The 18,469-nt window shown below is 35.3% G+C and overlaps 1 protein-coding gene across 1 annotated transcript; it reads right to left on the reverse strand.

Moving 5' to 3' along the window:
* Positions 1-9,176: 9,176 nt before the first annotated feature.
* On the reverse strand, positions 9,177-9,971 carry LOC123934682 (non-histone chromosomal protein HMG-14-like). Its single transcript, XM_045994788.1, has 2 exons — positions 9,632-9,971; positions 9,177-9,241 (listed from the first exon to the last, which is right to left on the reverse strand). The coding sequence occupies exons 1-2, from the start codon at positions 9,969-9,971 to the stop codon at positions 9,177-9,179; spliced, it is 405 nt and encodes a 134-aa protein (XP_045850744.1).
* Positions 9,972-18,469: the final 8,498 nt, after the last annotated feature.

An 18,469-nucleotide genomic window follows, 5' to 3' on the forward strand; every position in this document is an offset into this window, starting at 1 on the left:
TTCCCTAATCTGCAGAATAAAAAAGGCATCCAAATCCAGAAGGCACAGAGAACACCCTTACAATCAATGTAAAATATGTCAAACCATGAGATATTATAATGAAGCTTGAAAATTGCTAAATAAAGAGAAAAATCCTGAAACCAGCTCAGGACAAGAGGTTGTTCACCCACAAAGTGGACACATAAGGCTGGCAGCAGACCTGTCTACAGAGTCCTGGCAAGCCAGAAAGGACTGGCATTATATATTCAAGGTGCTATATGGGAAAAAATATGCATCCAAAACTTTATTCAGTGAGTCTGTAATTTAGAATAGAAGGAACAATAAACAGTTTCCAAGACAAAAAAAAAAAAAAAAACTAAAGGAATTTGAGAACATAAAACCAGTGCTCCAAGAAATATTAAAGGGGACCCATGGAATGGAAAGAGAGACCAAAAGTAACATGGGCCAGAAAGGAACAGAGAATGTAAAAAAACATTGACTTTAAAGGTAATAGAATGGCACTAAATTCATACCATTTAATTACTCTGAATTTAAATGGACTAAATGCTCCAATCAAAATACAGGGTATTAGAATAAACAATTAAAAAAAAAGACCCATCAATATGCTGCTTACAAGAGACAATTTTAGACAAAAGGACAGCTCCAGATTGAAAGTTAAGGGGTGGAACACCATTTATCATGCTAATGGATATCAAAAGATAGGTGGAGTGGCCATCCTTATATCAGAAAGACTAGATTTTAAACAAAAGTCCCTAATAAGAGATGAAGGACACTATATCGTAAAAAAGGAGCATATCCAACAAGAATATCTACCAATTGTACATATTTATGCCCCTAACATGGGAGCAGCTAAATATATAAATAAATTAATAACAAAAGTAAGGAAACTTGTTGAAAACATTACAATAAGAGTAGGGGACTTTAACACCCCAGACATAACAGTGGATAGATCATCTAAGCAGAAGATCAATAAGGAAACAATAAGGAAATAAGATCAATGACATACTGGACCAGATGAACTTAACAGATATATTCAGAGTATTTCATCCTAAAGCAGCAGAATATATAATATTCTCTACTGCACATAGGACATGCTCCTTAATAGATCAAATACTGCCTCACAAATCAGGCCTCAACAGTACAAAAAGACTGAGGTCATACCATGCATATTTTAAGGTCACAATGCCTTAAAATTTGAAGTCAATCACAGGAAAAATATTGGAAGGACCACAAATACATGGAGGTTAAAAAGCATACTACTAAAGACTAAATGGGTCAACCAGGAAATTAAAGAATTTAAAAAAATGCACATGGAAACAAATGAAAATGAAAACATGAGAGTTCTAAACTTATGGGAAGTAGCAAAGGTGGTCCTAAAAGGGAAGTATTTTGCAATACAGGCCTTCCTCAAGAAGCAAGAAAAGTTTCAAATGCACAACCTCACTTGACACCTGAAATACCTGGAAATAGAAAGCAAATAAAGCCTAAATCTAACAGGATAAGGGAAATAATAAAGTTTAGAGCAGAAATCAATGAGGTAGAAATTTTAAAAAGTAGAAAAGAGCAATAAAACTAGGAACTAGTTCCTTGAAAGAACTCACAAGACTGATAAATCCCTAGCCTGACTTACAAAAAATAAATAAATAAAATAAAAGAAGAGAGAACACTCAAATAAATAAAATCATGAATGAAAGGGCACAGATCACAACAAACATCAAAGAAATACAGTTATAAAAGAATATTATGAACAAATATAGGCCAACAAATGAGGCAACCTGGAAGAAATCAATAAATTCCTAGAAAAATACAAACTGCCAAAACTAAACAGAAAGAAATAGAGAATTTGAAGAGACCCATAATCAGCAAAGGAATTGAATTAGTAATCAAAACTCTTTCAACAAACCAGAGTCCGGGACTGGATGGCTTCCCAGGGGAATTCTACCAAATACTTAAGGAAGTTCCTATTCTTCTGGAACTGGTCCAAAAAAAAAAAGGAAAACATCCAGACTCATTCTATGAGGCCAGTATTACCTTGAATCCAAAACCAGACAAAGACACCACTATAAAGGAGAATTACAGACCAATATCCCTGATGAGCATGGATGCCAAAATTCTCACAAAGATACTAGCTAATAGGATACAACAGTACCTTCAAAGGATTATTCACCATGACCAAGTGAGATTTATTCCACAGCTTCAAGGGTGATTCAACATTCCCAAATCAGTCAACATGATACCCCACATTAATAAAACAAAGGATAAGAACCATGTCATCAGAGCGCCTGGGGGGCTCAGTGGGTTAAAGCCTTTGCCTTTGGCTCAGTTCCTGATCTCAGGGTCCTGGGATCAAGCCCCACGTCAGGCTCTCTGCTCAGCAGGGAGCCTGCCTCCCCCTCTCTCTCTGCCCACCTCTCTGCCTACTTGCGATCTCTCTCTCTATCTGTGTCAGGTAAATAAATAATTTTTTTAAAAAAAATAAAAAGAACCATACCATCCTCTAAATAGATGCACAAAAAGCATTTGTCAAAATACAGTATCCTTTTTTGATAAAATCTCTCCACAATGTAGAGATAGAGGAAACATACCTCAATATCATAAAAACCACATAAGAAAGACCTACAGCATACATCACCATCAATGGGGAAAAATTGAGAGCCTTTCCCCCAAGGTCAGGAACATGACAGGGATGTCCACTCATCACTGTTGTTTGTCATAGTACTGGAAGTCCTAGCCTCAGCAGTCAAACAAGAAGAAGAAATAAATGCATCCAAATCAGCAAAGAAGAAGTTAAACTTTCAATTTTTCCTATTTTTCCAATTTTCCTATTTTCCTATTTCAAATTTTCCTATTTTTCAATCTTTCCTATTTTGTAGATGACATGATACTACATGTAGAAAACTTGAAAGACTCCATCAAAAAATTTCTATACCTGAAAGACTAATTCAGCAAAGTCACAGGATATAAAATCAAGGCTCAGAAGTCTATTGCATTTATATACACTAACAATGAAGCAGCAGAAAGAGTAATCAAGAAATCAATTGCAATTACAATTGCACCAAAACTATAAGATATTTTGGAAGAAACCTAACCAAATAAAGATATTTTGGAAGAAACCTAACCAAAGAGTTAAAAAAATTGTACTCTTAAAATGGTACAACATTTATGAAAGAAATTGAAGATGACACAGAGAAATAGAAGAACATTCTATTACTAAAGATTTGGAAGAACAGATATTGTTAAAATGTCTATGCTATCTAAAGCAGTCTACACGTTCAATGCAATTCCTATCAAAGTACCAACAGCATTTTTCAGAGCTGTAATAAACATTTCTAAAATTTGTGTGGATCCAGAAAAGACCCTGAATATCCAAAGTGATATTGAAAAAGAAAACCAAAGTGGGTGATTTGACATTTCTAGACTTTAAGCTGTATAAGAAAGCTGTAATCATCAAGACAGTGTGGTACTGGCACAAAAACAGACACATAGATCAAAGAAATAGAAGAGAGAACCCAGAAATGGACCCTATGGTCAACTAATCTTCAACAAAGCAAGAAGGAATACCGAATGGAAAAAACAGTCTTTTCAAAAAGTAGTGTGGGGAAAATTGGACAGCCACATGCAAAAGAATGATACTGAACCACTGTCTTACACCATACACACACACAAAAAAATCAAAATAAATGAAAGACCTAAATGTGAGACAGAAATCTATCAAAAGCCTAGAGGAGAACATAGGCAGGAGCATCTTTGTCCTCAGCTGCATCAACTTCTTCCTAGACATGTCTCCAGAGGCAAGGAAGACAAAAGTAATTATGAACAATTGGGGCTTCATCAGGAAAAATGCTTTTGCACAGCAAAGAAGACAGTCAACAAAACTAAAAGTCAAACTGTGGAATGGGAGAAGATATTAAAAAAGAACTTAATCAAACTCAACACCCAAAAAACAAAACAAAAAAGATCCATTCAAAAAATGGGCAGAAGACATGAACAGATATTTCTCCAATGAAGACACACAAATGGCTAAGAGAGACTTGAAAAAGTGCTCAATATCCCTTAGCATGAAGGAAATACAAATCAAAATCACATAGAGACACTGATTCACACTGGTCAGAATGATTAAAATTAACAACTCAGGAAACAGCATATGTTGGCAAGGATGCAGAAAAAGGGGAACACTCTTACACTGTTGGTGGGAATGCAAACTGGTGTAGCCACTCTGTATAACAGTATGGAGGTTTCTCGTAATGTTAAAATTAGAACTACCCTTTGACCCAGCAATTGCACTACTAGGTATTGATCCAAAGTGTACAAACATAATGATATGAAGGAGCACTTGAATTCCAACATTTATAACAGCAATGTCCACAATAGCCAAAATATTGAAAGAGCCCAGATGTCCATCCACAGTCCATGGATAAAGAAGATGTATATATACACAATGGAAAATTATTCCACCATCAAGAAGAATGAACTCTTGCCATTTACAATGATGTGGTTGAAACTAGATGGTATTATGCTAAGCAAAATAAGCCAGAGAAAGACAAATACCATATGACTTCACTCAGATTTGGAATTTAAGAAACAAAGCAGATGAACACAGGGGAAGGAAAGGAAAAAATAAAATAAGATGAAAACAGAAAGGGAGGCAAACCATAAGAGACTCTTAAATATAGGAAACAAACTAAGGGTTGCTGGAGGAGAGGTGGGTGGTGTATTAACTAATTGGGAGATGGGCATTAAGGAGGGCACTTGATCTAATAAGCACTGGGCATTATATGCAACTAATGGAGCACTAAATTCAACTCCAGAAACTAATAATGCACTTCACATTAACTAAATTGTATTTAAATAAAGAAATTTTTTAAACCTATGAAGAACTCCTCAAACTCAACACCCCCCCAAAAAAAGATAATCATGACCAAAAAAAAAAAAAAGGGCAGAAGACATGAACATTTCTCCAAAGAAGACATACAAATGGCTAACAGACTCATGAAAAAATGTTCCTCAACATTAGCCATCAGGGAAACTCAAATAAAAATCACATTGAGATACCACCCAACCCTGTTAGAAATGTCCAAGATTAACAAGACAGGAAACAACAAGTATTGAAGAGGATGTGGAGAAAGGGGAACCTTCTTACACTGTTGGTGGTAATGCAAATTGGTGCAGCCACTTTGGAGAACAGTGTGGAGATTCCTCAAGAAATTAAAAATAGACCTTCCCTATGACCCTGCAATTGCACTACTGGGTATTTACCCCAAAGATACAGATGTAGTGAAAAGAAGGGCCATCTCTACCCCAATGTTCATAGCAGCAATGGCCACAATCACCAAACTGTGGAAAGAGCCAAGATGCCCTTCAACAGATAAATGGAAAAAGAAGATGTAGTCCATATATATAATGGAATATTATGCCTCCATCAGAAAGGATGAATACCCAACTTTTGCATCAGCATGGATGGGACTGAAGGAGATTATGCTAGTGAAATCAGTCAAGCAGAGAAAGTCAATTATCATATGGTTTCACTTACTTGTGTAGCATAATAAATAACATGGAGGACATAGGGAGATGGAGAGGAGAAGGGAGTTGAGGGAAATCAGAGGGGGAGACAAACCATGAGATACTGTGGACTCTGAGAAACAACCTGAGGGTTTGGGAGGGGAGGTGATTGGGGGAATTGGTGAGCTTGGTGGTGCATACTAAGGAGGGCACATATTGTATGGAGCATTGGCTGTGGTGCACATTCCAATGAATCTTGGAACGAAAAATGAATCTTGGAAAGAAAAAAAGATCTAATATGAGATTTTATTTATTTATTTATTTATTTTTTGCATTGCAGTTCTAATAGTGATGAATTCCAAAAGTTTTTGTTTTTCTGGTAAAGTATTTATTTCTCCTCCATATCTGAAAGTTAGTTTTGGCATATAGAGTTCCTTGTCTGGCCACCTTTTCCTTTAATTTTTTAAAAGATTATTTATTTATTTATTTGACAGAGAGAGAGAGAGAGAGATCACAAGTAGGCAGAGATGCAGGCAGAGGGGGAGGGGGAAGCAACCTCCCCACTGAGCAGAGAGCCTAATGCAGAGTTTGATCCCAGGACCCTGAGATCATGACCCTAGCCGAAGGCAGAGGCTTAACCCACTGAGCCACCCAGGCGCCCCATTCTTTAATATTTTGTATGTGGAACTCCTCTCTCTCTCTTTCTTGTCCTGTACGGTTTTTGTAGAGAAAATTATTGAGCCTAATGGGGCTTTCTGTAGATTACAGTCTTTTTTTCTTTGTATTCACTTTTCAACAATTTGTTGCAATGTATCTAATAGAAGATATATTTCCATTGAAATGAGGAGGTCATCTTTCAGCTTGATGAATTCGGATGTTGAAGTCTTTCCCCTCACTTCTGGGATATTCTCAGGTATTATTCCCTTAAATAAACTTTGTGCTCATTTTTTCCTCTCTCCTAGTTTTGGAACTTCAATTATTCTAATATATGTTTGTTTATATGAATGTCATCGATGATAGCCTTTCTTTTTTTAATTCATTATTTTTTGTTATTCTTCTGAGTTGTGTAAAAGTTCTTGTACTTTGCATAACTTATTGTTTCAGTTGCACTACTTGGCTGTAGCTGTTATCTATTGCACTTTTTCATTTAATGAAATCTTCACTTTGGGATTTTGTTTTTTAATGATTTCCACGTTTTTAATACTTCACAATTTGGTCTTGTTATGTTTCCCTGATTGTGCTGAATTGTTTTTCTTTGTTTTCTTGTAGCTTGTTTGGTTCCTCAAAATTGCCATTTGAATTTTTTTATCAGACAGATAACAAAATTCCAGGCCTTTGAGCTGAATCATTGGATGAATATTCTTATCTTTTGCTGATGATATGTGTTTTATTTAATTTTATACCATAGTTGACAAACATTATTGTATTAGTTTCTGGTGTACAACATAATGATTTAACAAGTTTATACATTATGCTATGCTCACCAAAAGTGCAACTACCATCTGTCACCATACAATGCTATGACAGTCTCAATGACTATATTCATTATTTTGCACCTTTTATTCTCATGGTTTATTTATTCCATAACTGGATATCTGTATCTCCAATTTTTGCCCATCCCATACCACCATTAGATCTGGCATCCATCCGTTTGTTCTCTGTATTTATAGACGTGATTCCACTTTTAATTTATTTATTGTTTTAGGTTATATGATATCTGTCTTTCTTAGCATGATTTATTTCAGGTAGCATAATACCCTCAAGGTCCATCCAGGCTGTTGCAAATAGCAGGAATGCATTCTTTCTATTGCAGAGTAGTATTGCAGTGTGTGTGTGTGTGTGTATGTGTGTGTGTGTGTGTGTGTGTGACATCTTCTTTATCTATCCATCAATGTTTAAGGTTGTTCCCATACCTTAGATACTATAAAATACATTCCAAATATTAACCCCTATCAAAACAATTTGGAAACATTTTCTCCAACTCTTGTGATAGTGTTCTTTGATGCACATAGTATTTCATTTTGATGAAGTACAGTTTATCTCTTTTTCTTTTCTTGCCTATGATTTTGGTTTCCATATCTAAGAAATCATTGCCAAGTCCATTCTTCTGAAGCTTTCCCCATACGTTTTCTTTTAAGAGTTTTACAAAGTTTTTTTCTTATGTATATGTCTTTGATTAATTTGAGTTAACTTTTGTATATGTTGAGGTCATGGGTACAACCTTATTATTTTGCATGTGTGTATCCAGTTTTCCTAGCACCTTTTGTTGAAATAAAAACTGTCTTTTCGCCAATGGAATTGTCTTGTCTGTCTTGATGACAATTATAAGGCCACATATATATGAGAGTTTATTTCTGTGTTCTCTGTTCTGCTTTTTAAATGATTATTATTTAGTACAGCTGACACACAATGTTACGTTAGTTTTGGGTATACAACATAAGGATTCAACAAGCTTATTCATTATGGTATGTTCACTACAAATGTAGCTACCCTCTGTATGGATACATAATAGATACATTATACATATGGATACATTTGGATACATTAATATGGTCAATGGTACTGGATACATCACTATTACAGTACCATTGACCATATTAATTATGTTGGGACTTTTACTCCCATGACTTATTCATTCCATAACTGGAACCCTGTATCTACCATTTCCCTTTGCCCCTTTTGCCCTACCTCCACCCCTTCCCCTCTGACAGCCATCAGTTTATTGTCCATATTTATAAATCTGATTCTGCTTTTTAAAAAAATATTTTGTGTGTTTGTTTGTCTGTGTATTTATGTATTTATTTGTTTATTTGAGAGAAAGAGACAGAGACAGAGAAAGAAAGGGAAAGTGAGAGGGAGGGGAAAATCTGAATCAAGTTCTATGCTGAGTGCCGAGACCAACCTGAGGCCTGATCCCACACCCATGAGGTCATCACCTGAGCTGAAACCAAGAGTTGGGTGCTCATTGACTGAGCTGCCCATGGGCCTCCAATTCTGCTTTTTTTGTTTATTCATTTGTTGTGCTTTTTTAAATCCACTTATGAGTAAAATCATATGGTATTTGACATATTTCACTTAGCATAATATCCTCTAGACCTACCCATGTTGTTGCAAATGACAAGATTGCATTCTTTATGGGTCATTAATATTTCACTGGGTATACATGCCACTTCTTTTTTTTATTATTATTGAGTTTTTATTGGTTGTTCTGAGGACCAGTACAAAAATTTCAATTTGTACACAATTCTTAACATATGTACTGAAAATCTTTAAAAAATCAGTTGTAAAAGTCATGCTACTGAACTTCTGGCTTAAAATTTAGAGACAAATTTTCATTAGCAATATATCAACTAAAAAATATCTTCAAATGTTGATACACTGTTATGTTGTTGAGTCCCATTAATTAATAATTAATATAATATAGAGTACATACTCAAGTTTTCAATCTTGTACACCACATTAATAAAGATACTAGGAAAACTGGATCACCATGACCAAGATGTTACATAGTGTACAAAATTCAGCCAGGGAAAGTGAAGATCAAGGAGTAAAACAATTCCACCAAAATAACATGGGAATAGAAGTAATTTAAAATGTTCAAGATATATTAAATGCACAACTGACTTCAAATTGCTATTTAATATGCTTTGTATTACTGGATATAAATACTAACTCATCTATGGAATGTTAAGCTGACACTCAAGAAAATCAAACCCTCCCATATCCAATATACCACTATTTTCTGGTTGTAACAAAAAATAAAAAACCAGAAAGTTATTTCACCTCTTAAAAAAAATACCAAAAAAAAAAAAAGAAAAGAAAAGAGGTGGATTCTCTCCTTCTCAAAAATGTTTTTTTTGAAGATTTTATTTATTTACTTGACAGAGAGATCACAAGTAGGCAGAGAGGCAGGCAGAGAGAGAGGGAAGCAGGCTCCCCACTGAGCAGAGAGCCCAATGTGGGGCTCGATCCCAGGACCCCGAGACCATGACCCGAGCCAAAGGCAGAGGCTTAACCCACTGAGCCACCCAGGTGCCCCTCAAAAATGTTTCTAGAGCTACTAAGAAACTTGCATTTATAAAATAGTTGATAAAAATATTCCTCTGAATTGTACAAGAGAGGAGACAAAGACCACTGATAAGACATAATATATGATATTCATCAGACTTGGCTTCTTTCTCTCCTGCTTCATTAGAGGCTGTACTCTCCTCCTCTTTAGTTTCTCCATTTCCTGCAAGTAAGTCTTCTTTCATTTCTTGGTTAGCCACTTCGGCCTGTTTTCCTTTTGGTCCACTATCCCCCTTTGTTTCCACTTTTTTTTTGTTGCCTGAAGATTTATTCCTTCCTGCCACATTCTCTGACTTTTTTGTTTCCACTTTTGCAGGAGCACGTTTGACTAACAACTTCACCAATCTCCTCTTGGGCTCCTCCTTCACCACCCCTTCAGTGGAGCTGAACTTTCTCTTGGGCATCATAGCAATAGGGCTGGCACGTACTGGGTGCCTGAGGTCCATGTGGTACTTAGAGCCTTCATGAAGCTGGGCCGTATACTATTTCTTCTTTATCTTTTCAACTATGGATAAACACTTAGTTGCTTCCATATCTTGATATTGTAAATAATGCTACAATGAACTTGGGGTTGCATATATCTTTTTGCATTAAGTTTTTGTATTTGGGGTCATAAATACCCAATAGTGGCATTATTGGATCATATGGTATTTTTATTTTTTTAATTTTTTGAGGAATCTCCATAGTATTTTCCACAACAACTATACAAATTTACATTCCCACCAAGAGTACACAAGAGTTATTTTTTCTCCACATCTTCATCAACACTTGTTATTTATTATAATTTTGACTTTAGACATTCTAACTCATGTGAGGTGTTATCTCGTTGTGGTTTTGATTTGCATTTCCCTGATGACAATGACTGATGTGGATAAACTTTTCATGTGTCAGTTAGTCATCTGTATGTCTTCTTTGGAAAAATGTCTATTCAGGACTTTTTCCCAGGTTTTAATCAGATTGTTTAGTTTTTTTGGTCTTCCAATCCAAGAGCATGGAATGGTCTTCCATCTTTTTGTGTCTTCTCGAGTTGTATGAGTTCTTTATATATTATGGAGACTGACCCATTATAGGATATATCATTTGCATATACCTTCTAACATTAAGTAAGTTTTCTTTTTGTTTTGTTGATGGTTTTCTGTACAAAACTTTTTATTTTGATATAGTTATAATAACCCAATTTTGCTTTTGTTTCCCTTTCCTTAGGAGATCTATATTTTAAAAAATGTTGCTTTGGTTAAAGTCAGAGAAATTATTGCTTGTGATCTCTTTTAGGATTTTTATAGTTTCAGGTGTCACATTTAGGTCTTTAATCCATTTTGAATTTATTTCTGTGTATGGTGTTAGAAAGTAATGCACTCTAATTCTTTTATATGTGGTTTTTAAGCTTTCCCAACACCGTTTGATGAAAAGATTTTTTTTTACTATTCTATATTCTTGTCTCCTTTTCTAGATTAAATGACCATGTAACTATGGATTTATTTCTACTGTAAGGCATTCTTTAGTGTCTTCTATGCTTTTTTTCAAACCAAGCTAGTATCTTTATAATTGTTGATCTAAACTCTAGTTCAGACATTTTACTTATATCTCTATTGTTTAAATTCCTGGTGGTATTACCTTCTGTTCTTTTGGGGTGAATTTTTCTGTCTAGTCATTTTGCCCAGAAAAGGAAGGAGGAAAGAAAAAAAATAAGAAAGAAAGAAAAAAAAAAAACCAGCAGTCACAACAACAACAACTTCAGGAAGTGTTTCTGGTGTATGCTGTGTACACTCTTTTTGTGTTGTTGTACACTGTTGTACACTTGTACACTGTTGTTGTGTTTTGGCTGTTCTTTCCCACTGTTCCTTCTTCTACAGAGTTCATTCTTGCTTGTAGTGGGGAGTGTTTGTACCTTTAAGTACATGTGCTTTGATTTGTTTGTCAAGATATAGCCGTGAAGAAAAAAGAAAAGAAGAAAAAATTAAAAGAAAAATGAAGAAAAACCAAAAAGTCTGATCCAAAACAAGAGAAGAAAAAAGAACCAAAATGTGAAGAAACAGACAAAAAATAAACTATAAGCCCGAGTCTAAAAAATAAGAAAGAAGGAAGGCAAAAAAAAAAAAATAGACAAAGAGTAGGGAAAGAAGAGAAAAAAATAAGTAAGTACCTTCATTTGAAAAAATAAGAGAAGGTAACAAACAAAATAACATATGAAAAAAAGACTATATGCCTCATAAAAATTATAGAGAAAATAATATATATAGTCTAATATATTATTATATATTTATATATAATTTATTTTATATTTTTATATATAATGTTTATTTTATATAATAATGGATAACGAATAAATATTAGAAATAGAAAAATTTTTTAAATTAAAACATTTTTAAATATCAAGGAAAGAGGACAAAAAAAAAATGAAACAAGCCTGTCCTATTTCCACAGGAAGCTGTTATTTTAGAGCTTTCTTTAATCAGTAGACTTGGTGCATGTGGGGGTCTGTTGATCCTCTGAGGGAGAGTCCTGCTAAGCTGGTTCAGAAGCTGACTTGCCCCTGAAAAGATGCTTGAACCAGGTGCGAGGGGGATGGGGTTTAGTGTAGTGGACTCCAGCCTCCACAGGAGGTGCTGTGTTTCTCTCTGAATTCCAACACTGCTGTTGGGGCGGCGGGGGGGGGGGGGAAGTGGTGTTGGAGGAGGAAGAATATGGCATCACCCTACCCTCTTGTCCCTAGGGAGCAGAACTCCCAGCCAACTTTGTTCAGGGGGTCCTATTAAAAAAGTGTGAGCAACCAATGTACTATATGGTGGCTAACTGATCATCATCATCATCACCATCAACATAAAAAATTAAAAATTGAAACTACCAAAAAAAAAAAAAAAAAGGAACAACCCCCTGTGTCCAAGGGTTTTGTCAGTCCCCTGCCCTTAACCTTTCTGTGTCCGGGCCGTTGGCATACCCAGAATCACAGATCTCCTGAATTTTATCTCTGGCAGGTGGCTGGGATTCCAAACACCAAGTTTTAAATGGTCTGGTAAGTTGGGAATCGACCCCCGTGTCCTGGAGGAGATGCTTGGGCATACTGAGAACTGTCCCATCCCCTCCCCCTTGAAAAAAAAAGAAAAAGAAAAAGAAACAGTCACACAGTGCATATACAGAGGATGGAGTTTATTGTAAAGCTCAGTGAAAAGTTGGAACTAGGTTATTGGCCGTCTGCCTTTAATTCAGTCCCCTACCCTATTCTGCCCCAGAAAAGCCGTCACAGTGGCACACACAGAGAGGTTTAAGCTTTTTGTGGTTCACATTGAAGAAAAGGTGTTAAGAGGTTTTCTTCCCTCTGCGCACACCTCTGACTCTGCTGTTGAACACTGCTCAATGGCTCTCAGCTGGACTTTTGTCCTTGGAAAAGCAAAATACACTTTTTCAAATGCCCTCCAGGAAGGGGAGCAATCTCTACCTGTGTGACCCAGGGGATCCACTAACCACAGCTAACTGTATGGTCCCTACCCTCCTGGACACTTTCCCACTTTCTTCTTGTTCCTGACTTTGCTCCACAAAAAGGATTCCCTTCCCTTCACCGCCACATGACTTTCCTCACCTCCAATTCATGGCTCAGAACCTCACATTGGCCACATTCGCTCCCTCCAACTGTGCAGATTATTTCCTCAGTCCTCAGATCATTTTCCCAGTTGTTCGAAATAGTCGAATGTTGATCTAGCTGTATTTGAAGGATGAGACAAGTACAGGGTCCCCCTACTATACTGCCATCTTAACTCTTCTATTATGTCACTTCTTTATCCATTAAACAGTCAGTGTAAATTTCAGCACTTTCCATAATTTGATCTTTCATCCATTTAAAATTTATTTTTGTGTATAGTGAAAGAAAGTTGTCCAGTTTCATTTTTATGCATGTTGCTGTCCAGTTTTCCCAACATCATTTGTTGATGAAACTGCCTTTCTTCTATTGGATATTCTTTCCTGCTTTGTGGAAGGTTTACTGACCATATGATTGTGGGCCAATTTCTGGATTCTCTGTTCTTTTTTTTTTTTTTTTCAATTCAATTAACATATAATGTATTATTTGTTTCAGGGACACAAGTTTGTGATTCATCATTCTTATATAATATCCAGTGCTCATTACAACACATATCCTCCTCAATGTCCATTATCCAGGTACCCCATCCTCCACTCCACTCCCAGCAGCCCTGGGAGTCTCTTATGGTTTGTCTCCCTCTTTGGTTTCACCTTGTTTCATTTTTTTTTCTCTCATCCTCTATGATCCTCTGCCTTGTTTCTTAAATTCCACATATCAGTGAGATCATATGATAATTATATTTCTCTGACTTAGTTTGCTTAGCACAATACCCTGTAGTTCCATCCACATCCTTGCAAATGGCAGCATCTTGTTTTTTTGATGGCTGAATTTTTTTTGATGGCTGAATTATTTTTGATGACAGAAAGATTAGTTGACATAGAGTTAAGGGTCCATTTCTGGTTTCACTATTCTGTTCCATGGATCTATGTGTCTGTTTTTGTGCTAGTACTATACTATCTTGATGAATACAGTTTTGTAATAGAGTTTGAAGTCCAGAACCATGATGCCTCCAGCTGTGGAGACATTCCATTTTCAGGATTTTTTTTCTGGATTTTTCAGGATTGTTTTGGCTACTCAGGGTTTTTTTGTGCTTCCATACAAATTTTAGGACTGTTTCTTCTAGGTCTGTGAAAAATGCACATAGTATTTTGATAGGGGTTACATTAAATACATACATTGCTTTGGGTGCTATTGACATTTTAAAAATCTTTTTTTTTTCCAATCCATGAGTATGGAATTTTTCCTCATTTCTTTGTGTCATCTGCAATTTCCTTCATAAGTGTTCTACAGCTTTCAGAGTACAGATCTTTCACCTCTTTGGTGAGGTTTATTCCTAGATATCTTACAGGTTTTGGTGCAATTATAAATGGGATTGATTCCTTAATTTATTTTTATGCTGCTTCATTTTTGGTGTATAGAAATGCAATGAATTTCTGTATCTTGATTTTGTATCCTACAACTTTGCTGAATTCATGTGTGAGTTCTAACAATTTCTTGATGAAGTCTTTTGATCTTCTATATAGAGTATCATGTTGTCTGCAAATAGTGAAATTTTGGCTTCTTGTTGACCATTTAGATGATTTTTACTTATTTTTTGCTTTGTTTTGTTTTCTTATTGCTGAGACTAAGACTTTCAGTACTATGTTAAACAGTAGTGGAGACAGTAAATATCTCTGCCTTGTGCCAGACCATAGAGTTAAAGCTCTCAGTTTTTCCCCACTGAGAATCATCTTAGTTGTGGTTCTCTCATATATGGCTTTATGATGGCAGGTTATGTTCCCTCTATCCCTACTTTGTTGAAGGTTTTTTTTTTTTTTTTTTTTCAAAAACCAATGCTGTATTTTGTCAAATGATTTTTTTCTACATCTATTGAGAGAATCATATCCTTCCTTTTATTGATGTGGTATACCATGTTGATTGATTTGTGAATATTGAACCAACCCCTGCAGCCCCAGAGGAAAAATAAATCCCACTTGATTATGCTAAATAATGCTTTTATGTACATTGGATTCAATTTTCTAGTAGTTTGCTAAGGATTTTTGAAAGTTTTCATAGGGGTTTATTGATTTTATTAATTTTTAAAGAAACAGCTCCTAGGTTAATTAATCTGTTTTACTGGTTGTTTGTTTGAAAGAATTAATAAAATTGATAAGCCCTTAGCCAGAATTATTAGAAAGAAATAGAATGGACACAAATAAATAATATAATGAATGAGGGAAAAGAGAATAGAACCAATAAATCCCACTTGTGGGGCACCTAGGTGGCTAAGTTGGCTAAACATCTGCCTTTGACTCAGGTCATGATCTCAGGGTCCTGGGATTGAACCCTGCATCCAGCTTCCTGTTCAGTGGGGAGACTGCTTCTCCCTCTCCTTCTGTCTCCTGCTCCCCCTGCTTGTGATCTCTCTCTGCCAAATAAATAAATAAAATATTTTAAAAATAAGTCCCACTTGATCATGATGAACAATTTTTTAATGTACTGTTGGATTTTATTTTCTAGAATTTTTTGAGAATTTTTGCAAGTCTGGCTAGGGGTTTACTGATTTCATGAATTTTCTAAGAACCAGCTCTTAGTTTCATTGATCTGTTATACAGATCTATTGCTGTTGTTGCTTCTTTGAAAGAATTAAGAAACTTGGTAGTCTCCTAAGCATACTTATAAAAAACAGATAGAAAAGACCTAAATAAATAAAGTCATAAATGAGAGAGTAGAGATCACAACCAACATGATGGAAATAGAAACAAGTAAAGACATATTATGAAAATTATATGCCACCAAATCTGACAATGTGGAAGAAAAGGATAAATTTCTAAAAACATTTAAATATCAAAACTGAAACAGGAGGAAATAGAAAACTTAAACAGACTGATATCAGCAAAGAAATTGAATCAGTAACCAGAAATCTCCTCAAAACAACAACAACAACAACAACAACAACAAAAACAAATGTTTAGGGCCACAGGGCTTCACAGAAGAATTTTACCAAATATTTAAATAAGAATTTATATTTACTTTTCTAAACTATTCCAACAAATTGAAATGGAAGGAAAATTTCCAAACTTGTTCTCTGAAACTAGCATTATCCTTATTTTTAACCAGACAAAGACCCCACTAAAAAAGATAACTATAGGCCAGTATCCCTTCTGAACACAGTTGTAAAATTTCTCAACAAAATACTAACAAACTGAACCCAACAGTACGCTAATAGAATCATTCATCATGATCAAGTGGGATTTTTTCCTGAGATAACAGGGCAGTTCAATATTTGTAAATCAATCAACTTGATGTACCACATTAATAAAAGAAAGGTTAAGAAACATATGAACTTCTCAACAGATGAATAAAAAGTATTTGACAAAGTACAACATCCATTCATGATAAAAATCCTCAACAAAGTAGGTTTAGAGGGAACATACTTCAACATAATAAAGGCCATATATGAAAAACTCAAAACAAAGACCATCCTTAATGGGGATAAACTGAGACCTTTTCTTCTATGGTCAAGAACAAGGCAGGGAAAATGTACACTCTCACCACTGTAATTTAACATAGTACTGGAAGTCCTAGTCTCAGCAATCAGACAACACAAATTAATAAAAAGCATCCAATTAGGCAAGAAGAAAAAATCAACTTTCACTATTTGCAAATGATATGACACTCCATATAAACAACACAAAAGTCTCCACCCCAAAATTGCTAGAACTGATATAGTAATTCAATAAATTCTCTGGATACAAAATCAAATACTGAAATCTCTTGCATTGCTAATTATTGCCCCAATAATTAAGGAGAAGAAAAAGAAATCAAGGAATCAACCTTTTAAATCAACCTTAACAGTTGTGCCAAAGTTAGGAATAAGCCTAACCAAAGAGGTGGAAGATATGTACTCTGAAAACTATAAAACACTAGTGAAAGATATTGAAGAGGACATAATGAAAAGATATTCCATGTTCATGGATTGGAGGAATAAAGAGTGCTAAAATATTTATGCTACCCAAAGCAATGTATACATTTAGTATAATCCTTATCAAAATATCACCAGAATTTTTCACAGAGCTAGAAAAAGCAATTCTAAACATTGTATGGAACCACAAAAGACCCCAAATAGCCAAAAGAATGTTAAAAAAAAAGAAAACTTAAGTCATCACAATTCTGGACTTCAAGATGTATTACAAGGTTGTAATGATCAAGACAGTATGGTACTGACATGAAAACAGACACATAGATCCATGGAACAGAATTAAAAACCCAGAATTGGAACCACAACAATATGGTCAACTAATCTTTGATAAAGCAAGAAAGAATATCAAAAGGAAAAAAGACAGTCTCATCAAAAAATTGTGTTGGGAGGGGATGCCTGGGTGACTCAGCTGGTTAAATATCCATCTCTTGATTTTAGTTCAGGTCATTCTCTCGAGGTCATGAGTTTTAGCCCCAAGTGGGAGAGGGAGAGAGTAAATCTCAAGCAGACTTTGTGCTGAGTGCTTTGTCTCATGTCCCAGGGATCAGGACTGGAGCCAAAATCAAGAGTTGGACATTCAACCATTTGAGCCACCCAGGTGTCCCAAGAAACTATTATGCTAATTGACATTAGGCAGTCAGAGAAAGATATCATGATTTGTTCATACGTGGAATTTCATAAACAAAACAGATGAGCATAGGAGAACAAAGAAAAAGAGAGGCAAACCAAGACACACTCTTAACTATAGAGAACAAACTGATGGTTACCAGAAATGTGATCAATGGGGAATGGCTTAAATAAGCAATGGGGATTAAGGGGTAACGTTGTCATGAGCACTGGGTATTGTATGTAAGTGTTTTATCAGTTAATTTTATACCTGAAAGTAATATTGTACTGTACATTAACTGTAATTTAAATAAAACTTTGAAAAAATGAAAAATATTTGCTTCCTCTCAAGGGACCAAATGTGTTGGGGAGATAAATATGAATAATACATATTCTGGGTCACTCTGCAACAAAAGAAGATTCTGATCTACATTTCCCTTTCTTGAGGCTAATGATCAGTTTGCAGGCAGAAGGAAGTGGTTTGAATAATGAGTCAGACTGGAGTAGACCAGTGCTAATATTTAACCAAAGGACCAGCTCCCTCTCTAGGCACAGTTTGTATTTGCAGAAAAATTTAAGCCTTGCAGAAAGGTTTACATCATTTTTCCTCATAATATTTCTTACAGAAATATTTGCTGAGAGGAAGATTTCACATTCCCATTTCTATAATGTGGGAAGAACATGAGCTTTAGAGTGAAATATATCTAAGTTTGACCCCTAGTTTTCTCATTTTGCTCTTTGGTTGGCAGTAAGGAAGATCC

This window comes from Meles meles, chromosome X, assembly GCF_922984935.1.
Source record: "Meles meles chromosome X, mMelMel3.1 paternal haplotype, whole genome shotgun sequence".
Classification (NCBI taxonomy): domain Eukaryota; kingdom Metazoa; phylum Chordata; class Mammalia; order Carnivora; family Mustelidae; genus Meles; species Meles meles.